At 37.9% G+C, this 10,000-nt stretch overlaps 1 protein-coding gene across 3 annotated transcripts in view; it reads right to left on the bottom strand.

The window, feature by feature from the left end:
• MARCHF1 (membrane associated ring-CH-type finger 1) overlaps nucleotides 1-10,000 on the bottom strand; it is a 302,013-nt gene that overhangs the window by 185,758 nt on the left and 106,255 nt on the right. For 2 of the 3 annotated variants that reach the window (XM_075612191.1, XM_075612183.1), the window contains 2 exons: nucleotides 897-976; nucleotides 1-640 (listed from right to left, as the gene is read on the bottom strand). The exon at nucleotides 1-640 is cut by the window's left edge and continues 86 nt beyond it. In XM_075612191.1, coding sequence (XP_075468306.1) covers nucleotides 1-640; nucleotides 897-976 — 720 coding nt within the window. The remainder of the gene's footprint in view (nucleotides 641-896; nucleotides 977-10,000) is intronic. The other variant, XM_075612201.1, reaches the window with a different exon arrangement.

Genomic DNA, 10,000 nt, shown 5'->3' with positions numbered 1-10,000 from the left:
TGTATCTGCACCAGCACCTTCCTCATGTATGTTTTTCTTGATAATTTTATCTTCTCTACTGTAACACTGACACTCATGAGGATCTTTGCAACAAAGCTTTCCTTTTCTATTTGGTCTTTTGCTTGTAGTGCTTTTTGGTTCAAAGGAAGATGCAGAAGATAAGGAGACACTGGAGTCTTTTAACTTTGAGACTTTCCGTCTTCTGTGGTAGGAAGTAGGGTTGGCAATACCAGTGGGATGTTGTTGATGAGCCTTTTGTTCACTTGTGTCTTTTGATTGTATAGAAACCATCTGAATGACATTAGACTCTGATGACCCTTCATAATTGTGACCTGATTTATCTTGCCTTCTTCCTTTCCTGAACACTTTAGCCTTTTCATACCTTTTAATTCTAGCTGTGGCCCATTGTCTCTCATCTGAGGATGAATCTGTCTCATTCAATGCTAATCTCTGTGTTTCCCCATTGGATTTCAGGTTCTTTTGCTTTCCTGTGTGCGCACAAGAGTCACAGGTTGCTTTTTTCCTCCTAATCCTTCGTTTGACTTGCTTTTTACCAGATTCCCTACCAGAAGGTTTTAGCATCATGACTGGAGTTGCATTTGCAAAGTCATCTTCTGAGCCCTTATGCAAGTTGGTAACTCTAAAATGAAGCAGCAGGCAAATGAAAGAAAGGAAATGGAAAAGAAAAGCAATGAAACAAATGAAAGAAGGACAAATAAAAAGAAATCTTTAAAATGCAAAATGTGGTAATTAGGAAAGGGGAAGCAAACTAAAAAGGGAAAACGAGGAAAGTAACTAAAGCAGATGACTGTAATAGCAGCTTGAATTATGCTTCTGAATAACTGATTCATACTTACTACAAGGCTAAGGTTATGATACAGTTTTTCTGTACGTACCTACATATATCCTGAGTTGATGGGCAGACCGATGTTTGTGAGTGGCTTCTAGGGGCAGTACCTGTTGTCGGGCTGCTACCCTGAGAACAAAAAGTTGGAAAAGTGTTATTTATAAAGATCCTTGTCCACATTTTGCTTTGTGTTATATTTTCTATAAAAACTTTCAAAGATATGTTTTGGCACACTTAACAAGTGATGAAAAGAAGGAAGTACGTGCAATTCAACTAAAAATACCTGCTTAACTTATAGTGAATAGTATTCCAGAATTAATACAATTGTAAAAAGATAGAAAAGGGGTCCCAAGTTGTGCTTTCAAAATCCTGGGCTGTGGTATAATGTTCTTATAAATTTATATTTATACACATCCACACAAACACACACACACACACACACACACACACACACACACACACACACACACACACACACACACACACACACACACACACACACACACACACACACACACACACACACACACACACATCACTAACATTCAGGGACCATTTAACACCTTAAGTCATAAATCGCATACAGCATAGAGGGGGAGGGATAGGCTTCAGTCACAGATACATTCCAAGATGCACTGTTTTTAAGTAGAAACCTGTCTTACTTTATCCATTGTAACACTACCGGAAGAAGAGATCAGTGTATCTCGAAAGCTCGCACAAATAAAAGCATTTTGTAAACCACAGAACGGTATCGTCTATTCGTTTTTTATTTTATATATATATATATATATATATATATATATATATATATATAAAACACACAAAAAAGGAAGTTGCTCAACACCTAATATTAAAGGTTAAATCAAGCCCCCAGATTAATACTGACTATAGGGGTAAAATAAAATATAAACCCCAAATTAAATCAGTTAGAAAAGTTATAGAGCTTGTTGGTGCTAGGGGATAATAACAACTATATAGAACACACAAATGAAAAGGACAAAGACAACCCCCTTGTTAGCACTCTAAATTACACCTAAAGAAAATCTACTAATAAAGATTACATGGCAAGAACCAGATGCACTGCAGAGTCAGAAAAATGAACAAGATTTTATTGGAATAACAGCAAGACACACTAACTTAAAAACATGAATATACTAAAGACAGCCTAACAAAATATATGTATCAAAAATATATTGGATAAAAGGGGGACTGTTAATCTAGTGAATGAATTCTATTTTACCTCAAAAAAACTAGAATGTGTCTAAATAAATATAAATTGTAACACAAAAGTAGTTTAATATAACCCTTGAAGGTAATACAAAATATTATAAATCCCTACTGGCATGAATGCCTAATAGAGAGATATATGATGGATTGTGGCATGGAAGAAAAGTATATGATCAATGACCCAGTATACAGCCAGGAAAAATAATATATTACCAAAAATAAAGGGGGAAGAGAAAGGCAAACAGGGAAAAAAATGATATAAAAATAATAATCATACCCTGCCTAGCAATTCCCAAAAAAAAGAAAACAATGAGAACTGATGCAGAAAACAAAAAAATATACCTATTAATGACATGCTAACAAACAGAGTCATACAAATGGAAAATACAGCAGTGCATAGCACTGCAAGGACAAGTAATCCCCAGACAGCAAAGCGAGTTAATACTCAGCTGTAGCAGGGTTGCGTGAGGCATGTGTCCATCAGATTGTAGAAGGTTTGTTCCAATGTTTGTGCATAGCAGAAATAAAGAGAATCAAAAAATGCTGCAACAGATCCTTCACAAGTCCATCCAAATAAAGATTACATGGGGGCTGTCAAAGAATAAACACTCAACGCGTTTCACCCGTCGGTGGGCTTCTTCCCGGAGTGGTAAAATTTAAAGTGCAGGCGAGCAGTGTTATATAGGAGGAGAAGTAATCAGTTGCAGCATTGTCAGTATTTCCTTATCCAATAGAAGATGCTGGCCAAGTTCAATTGCATCACACACACCAGTGCAAGTAATAATGTAATTACTTAAGGTAACAACAGGTTAAACAGGTTGAACCTATATGTTAGCAGTGGTGCGCATGTGCTTATCAACTTTTCTAACAGCAGCCAGTGTCACAGTAATAAAGCATAAAGGTAGCCTAGATCACAGGCAATATGAGATAAAAAAAATCCCTTAGAAACTTGTAGGGCTGCTATAGACATGTTGATCATCTGGAATTGATCTCTGTCATTTCATTATGCACAAGATCATGGGCAAAAAACAGCAGTCATATTTCAGAAAGTACTTGTACTGCTGCAGAGTCCTAAGTTGTATACATCGCTACTCATCACAGTCTTAATTGTATCAGCAATACATTACTTCTAATATTGGCTTAACAGCTTCTAAAGACATATATAGACTTATATCAATTATTGCATAACACTGCATCTGGATAGGCGAGGATCCCATCACAGTGATGACTCTGAAGCAGAAGTTGTGCAAGATCAGACGTCAGTAAGATATTTATCTGGTGACGTAATCAGCCAATAACATCAAGAACTGGCGTGGATGCAGGTATCAATTCATATATCAGTGCACTGACAAGATTCTAGCTCAATTTCGACCCAAATCCACATTTTGCCCACTATTTCAGACATGCCCACAGATAGAAGTATTTGTATCCCTGGTGGCCAATGATATTCTGAAACTACCTGAACGCTCAGGGGCCAAAAATCTTACTTTCCAGGAATGGCGTGCTGTGAAAGAACTTGGCAAAATGACAATGGTCAAGTTCAAACCAGCTGATAAAGGTGGCAATGTGGTGGTGTGGCCAAAGTCTCAGTATGAGCGTGAGGCTTTCAAACAATTGAGAGATCGCAATTGCTACACAGAACTGAGTGCTGATCCTACTGAAAAGTTCAAAAAAGAGCTTGACATTATTCTCAGTGAAGCCTGTGCAATGGGTACAATAACTAACAAAAATAGAGAGAGCCTGATTACAAAACACCCTATTATGGCAACTCTATATTTGATACCAAAGATTCATAAAAATATGACTAATCCTCCTGGGAGACCCATTGTGGCTGGTATTGGCAGTCTCTGTGAGCCCATCAGTCAATTCCTGGATCCTTTCTTGCGCCCAGCAGTGGAAGCTTTACCGTCATACTTACGTGACACTATGGACGTACTTTCTCGTCTGGATGGCGTCATGGCAGATGCCAATACTATTCTTGTCACGTGTGATGTGGAAGCTTTATACACTTCCATAAGCCACACAGATGGCTTATGTGCAGTGGAATTCTTTTTGAAAATGTCTTCATTTAGCTCAAATCTCACTAATTTTCTTTTACAGCTTTTGTCATTTATATTACATCACAATTATTTTGTGTTTAAGAGTAGATTTTATTTACAGATAAGAGGGACGGCGATGGGGGCTACATGTGCCCCATCGTATGCTAACCTATTTTTGGGTTGGTGGGAGAGGGAGGTGGTATTTTGTGAGGAAAATCTTTATCTTACTATACATGTCTTGTTGTGGTTGAGATACATTGACGATATTCTTATTCTCTGGCAGGGCTCTGCTACAGAGCTTAGGAGTTTCGTCGATGTGCTCAACCACAACAAACTCAATATCAAACTTACCTGCAAATCAAGCACTCAATCGGTGGATTTTCTGGATCTCAGGATCTACATTGATGAGAGTGGCGGTATTGGTACAGATATTTTTAGAAAATCTACCTCTACAAATTCAATTCTGCATGCCTCAAGCTTTCACCAGCAGCACCAGATTCGGGGCATTCCTTGCAGCGAATTTTTGAGGTTAAAGCGTAATTGGTCTACCGAGGATTGCTTCGAGTCTAGGGCTGCTGAGATGCGTACAAGATTTAGATCCAGAGGCTATAGCAGTAAACATATTCATGCTGGGTATCAGCATAGTGCAAAAAGCCAACGCATTACATTACTACATCCTAAAATGAAGGCTCAAGACTCCAAAACACGTTTTAATTTACATATAATGACAGGTGGAAAGATCTCCAGCTTATCCTTCAGAAGCATTGGTCAGTCTTATGTACAGAGGGAGAATTAAGGGAGGCGGTAGGTGACAGTGTCAACATGACAAGTCGACGGTCACCTAACCTTAAAGACCGGCTTGTGCATAGTAACTATGTCCCCCATACAAGTGAAACCTTTTTGTCTATTAGAAAAAAGGGCTTTTCAAAATGTAACAGCTGCTCTGCCTGTAAATATATGGTACAGACCGACAAGTTTCTAAACAGTAACCATACAAAACAGTATAATATTGGATACACCCTTAATTGTAAGACCAAGGGTGTGATATACTGTTTAACTTGTCCCTGTGACCTTAAATATATTGGCATGACTACACGTGAAGTCCGCTTCAGGGACCTGGAACATACAAGAAATATCAAAACCGCAAAACGGGACTTGGACTCATTTAAAAAGATAACATCTGTAGCCAGACATTTCCTACAACACCATTCGTCTGACAGTACGTGCTTGACAGCATTTGCCTTTGATAAAGTGGCCCTAGGCATTAGAGGTGGGGATTTGGAGAAAGCACTCCTTAAAAAGGAATGTCGCTGGATCGTTCTCCTAAACACTATGCAACCTATGGGACTTAACGATTCCTTAGGGTTTGCTATGTTTCTGTAGCTAATTTTTGAAACTGTATACATATGAAATCTTGCAGGACCAATGAATCATTGGAAATTAGTGAAGAAGCATGCCCTCAACCTCTCAAATTTAAATTACATAATTATGCATCATTTTCCTCTCTGTTTTACTATTTATATTTTTAAATCATTGATTTATTTTTAATGATATAATGTGATCATCTACTCTTTTATTCATTTCATCAATTTTGCAATTTGCTTTATAATAGCTTTAAATTTAATGCAACTCTATTCTACTAACATGCATGTCCTTTTCTTGTCAGTGCACTGATATATGAATTGATACCTGCATCCACGCCAGTTCTTGATGTGATTGGCTGATGACGTCACCAGATAAATATCTTACTGACGTCTGATCTTGCACAACTTCTGCTTCAGAGTCATCACTGTGATGGGATCCTCGCCTATCCAGATGCAGTGTTATGCAATAATTGATATAAGTCTATATATGTCTTTAGAAGCTGTTAAGCCAATATTAGAAGTAATGTATTGCTGATACAATTAAGACTGTGATGAGTAGCGATGTATACAACTTAGGACTCTGCAGCAGTACAAGTACTTTCTGAAATATGACTGCTGTTTTTTGCCCATGATCTTGTGCATAATGAAATGACAGAGATCAATTCCAGATGATCAACATGTCTATAGCAGCCCTACAAGTTTCTAAGGGATTTTTTTTATCTCATATTGCCTGTTATCTAGGCTACTTATATGCTTTATTACTGTGACACTGGCTGCTGTTAGCAAAGTTGATAAGCACATGCGCACCACTGCTAACATATAGGTTCAACCTGTTTAACCTGTTGTTACCTTAAGTAATTACATTATTACTTGCACTGGTGTGTGTGATGCAATTGAACTTGGCCAGCATCTTCTATTGGATAAGGAAATACTGACAATGCTGCAACTGATCACTTCTCCTCCTATATAACACTGCTCGCCTGCACTTTAAATTTTACCACTCCGGGAAGAAGCCCACCGACGGGTGAAACGCGTTGAGTGTTTATTCTTTGACAGCCCCCATGTAATCTTTATTTGGATGGACTTGTGAAGGATCTGTTGCAGCATTTTTTGATTCTCTTTATTTCTGCTATGCATAAACATTGGAACAAACCTTCTACAATCTGATGGACACATGCCTCACGCAACCCTGCTACAGCTGAGTATTAACTCTCTTTGCTGTCTGGGCATTACTTGTCCTTGCAGTGCTATGCACTGCTGTATTTTCCATTTGTATGACTCTGTGTGTTAGCATGTCATTAATAGGTATATTTTTTTGTTTGCTGCATCAGTTCTCATTGTTTTCTTTTTGGGGGGAATTGCTAGGCAGGGTATGATTATTATTTTTATATCATTTGTTTCCCTGTTTGCCTTTCTATTCCCCCTTTATTTTTGATAATATGTTATTTTTCCTGGCTGTATACTGGGTCATTGATCATATACTTTTCCTCCATGCCACAATCCATCATATATCTCTCTATTAGGCATTCATGCCAGTAGGGATTTACTGTATAATATTTTGTATTACCTTCAAGGGTTATATTAAACTACTTTTGTGTTACAATTTATATTTATTTAGACACATTCTAGTTTTTTTGAGGTAAAATAGAATTCATTCACTAGATTAACAGTCCCCCTTTTATCCAATATATTTTTGATACATATATTTTGTTAGGCTGTCTTTAGTATATTCATGTTTTTAAGTTAGTGTGTCTTGCTGTTATTCCAATAAAATCTTGTTCATTTTTCTGACTCTGCAGTGCATCTGGTTCTTGCAATATAATCTTTATTAGTAGATTTTCTTTAGGTGTAATTTAGAGTGCTAACAAGGGGGTTGTCTTTGTCCTTTTCATTTGTGTGTTCTATATATATATACATATACATATTAGTCAGTGGAGAGTAGTTAGCACTCACATGTATGCAGTAAAAGGTAGGTGCATGTCCCTTAGCATTAGTTAGCAGGCAGGGGTGTTCCTCACAGCAGTGGTGCAGCCGCAGCAATGCAGTAGGAACGAGACAGCACTCAGAGAAAATTTTCAAAAAGATTGTATTAGAGTAGGTGGCACAAATGCAAACATTTCGGTCCTCACAGGGGGACCTTTCTCAAGGCAGTTGCTGCGGCTGCACCACTGATGTGAGGAACACCCCTGCCTACAGTATATATATATATATATATATATATATATATTTATATATATATATATATATATATATATATTGACAAACAGAACAAAAAACCAGCGCCTGTAGGGGTATAAATGTGTAGGTGTGTTATATTAATAAATATTAATTTAATATGTGTAGTAGAGTGACTAAGTGCCTATCCTAGTAGGTGTGTATGATTCTAATATATAGTTTGTGCTATAATTATAAAATAGATAATTTAATTATATATAGTGATAAGTGACACCCAATAACAATGCAATTAGAACAAATATTTAAAATACAGTGTAATAATAACAATAAAAAACAATAAAAAGAGGGTGATACCAGTCCTCAAATTAAATGTCCAATGATGAAAAAAGTAAAAATAAAAGTAAAAATAAAAGTAAAAATAAAAATAGGTGTTGGGGGTCTCCGGCTGCTCTCAAAGGATTAACCACCTCCGAATGGAATCTGCAAAAGAGAGAGAGGAGAGAGCGCACGCCCCATAGTGTAAAAATGTAAATTTATTGAGGGGAGGGGAAAGGAGGGGTAAAAAATGCACTCACAAGGGTACAAGTTTTAAAAGCATATTGTGATATAATCACCACCATCCGGTAACTGCAACAGGTGCTGGAATAGACCCACGGTCCCGAGATATTGTTGAACCACGCTGTTTGCAGGATGTCCTGGGCTTTGTGATGGTAAAAAGCGATTTCCAAAGATCCCAGGAATACACCGCCTTGCTTGGAATTCTCTGAGATATCCGGCGCTCGATTCAGTTACTTGCTGCGCTCCGTGATGACGTAATGTCCATGCGTCGACGTGATGACGCTCCTTGACGCGTTTCGTCACACACAGGTCCCACAAAGAACCCTTTGAAAAAGTCACCCGTGTGTGACGAAACGCGTCAGGGAGCTGAATCGAGCGCCGGATATCGCAGAGAACTCCAAGCAAGGCGGTGTATTCCTGGGATCTTTGGAAATCGCTTTTTACCATCACAAAGCCCAGGACATCCTGCAAACAGCGTGGTTCAACAATATCTCGGGACCGAGGGTCTATTCCAGCACCTGTTGCAGTTACCGGATGGTGGTGATTATATCACAATATGCTTTTAAAACTTGTACCCTTGTGAGTGCATTTTTTACCCCCCCCCCTTTCCCCTCCCCTCAATAAATTTACGTTTTTACACTATGGGGCGTGCGCTCTCTCCTCTCTCTCTTTTATATATATATATATATATATATATATACATATATATATATATATATATATATATATATATAAATATATATATATATATATATATATATATATACAGACTGTTTGTATCTTTAGAGTATCAGTGGAGCAATGCAGCAATTTGGTATTAGTTGTTTCAATAAAACTTGGTGTATGGAGAAAGCCAATAAATATCTGTAATAATGCAATCTGTCACATCCTGATTCCCTGTAAACACAGAAAAAAGGGTCTAATGAATGTGAAAAGTGTATAAATAATGAAAACAAATGTATAATAACTGAAACAACCAAAATTATCAAACAAAGAAACTAAGAAACTAAGAAATATAAGGAGCAGCAGCTGTTTCGCGTCTCGCCGCCTCTCTTCCTCCCGCTTCCGGGTCTGCGCTGTACACATAGTGATGTGTGCAGACCTCCGGATTACCAGTGCAAGGTAAGAGTTAGAAAATTCTCATGCACGGCCAATAATGGTGTAAATAACGCCTAGGTCGACTTCATACAGGAATATAGGAAACTCCAAAAGACAGTCTCACAGGTGGACACTCAGTAGTAAACCCACTACTAGTTTCACTCAATACAGAGATTCATCAGGTGGCATAGAATCTACTACCAAATCAGTCATTAAATAGCCCTCTGGTGCCTGCCCATAGGTTAATTGCAAGGCAACATAAAGAAGAATTAACCCCTTAGTGGAATATCCAAGGATGAAAAAAAAAGGGGGAGAGGTGCTGTAAGCTTAAAAACATAATAAAAAAAATAAAAAATATATGTATATATGTCCATGTAGGCAAACACACACACATATATATAATATATATATATATATATATATATATATATATATATATATATACAGTGTTCGACAATCCTATACATTTACACGCCCGGGGCGGGTGGATTTAACCTCCGGGCGAGTAAATATTGGCCCAAGCAGCACACGTGTTTGTTTTTTTAAATTTCCCTGCTCGGGCTGAAAAAAAAAAACCTCCCCCTACCTGACAGCTGATTGGCGCATGCTCCCAGGCTTTGTGGGCACGCGGCCAGGCTCTATATGAGCCCGCCCCCAACGAGCGGCCATTTTTTCTGGCTGGAGATCTGTTG

The sequence above is a fragment of the Ascaphus truei genome, chromosome 1, assembly GCF_040206685.1.
Source record: "Ascaphus truei isolate aAscTru1 chromosome 1, aAscTru1.hap1, whole genome shotgun sequence".
NCBI lineage: Eukaryota > Metazoa > Chordata > Amphibia > Anura > Ascaphidae > Ascaphus > Ascaphus truei.
The sequence above is the reverse complement of the archived record's forward strand: the minus strand, read 5'-3'. Positions and strand labels throughout refer to the sequence as shown.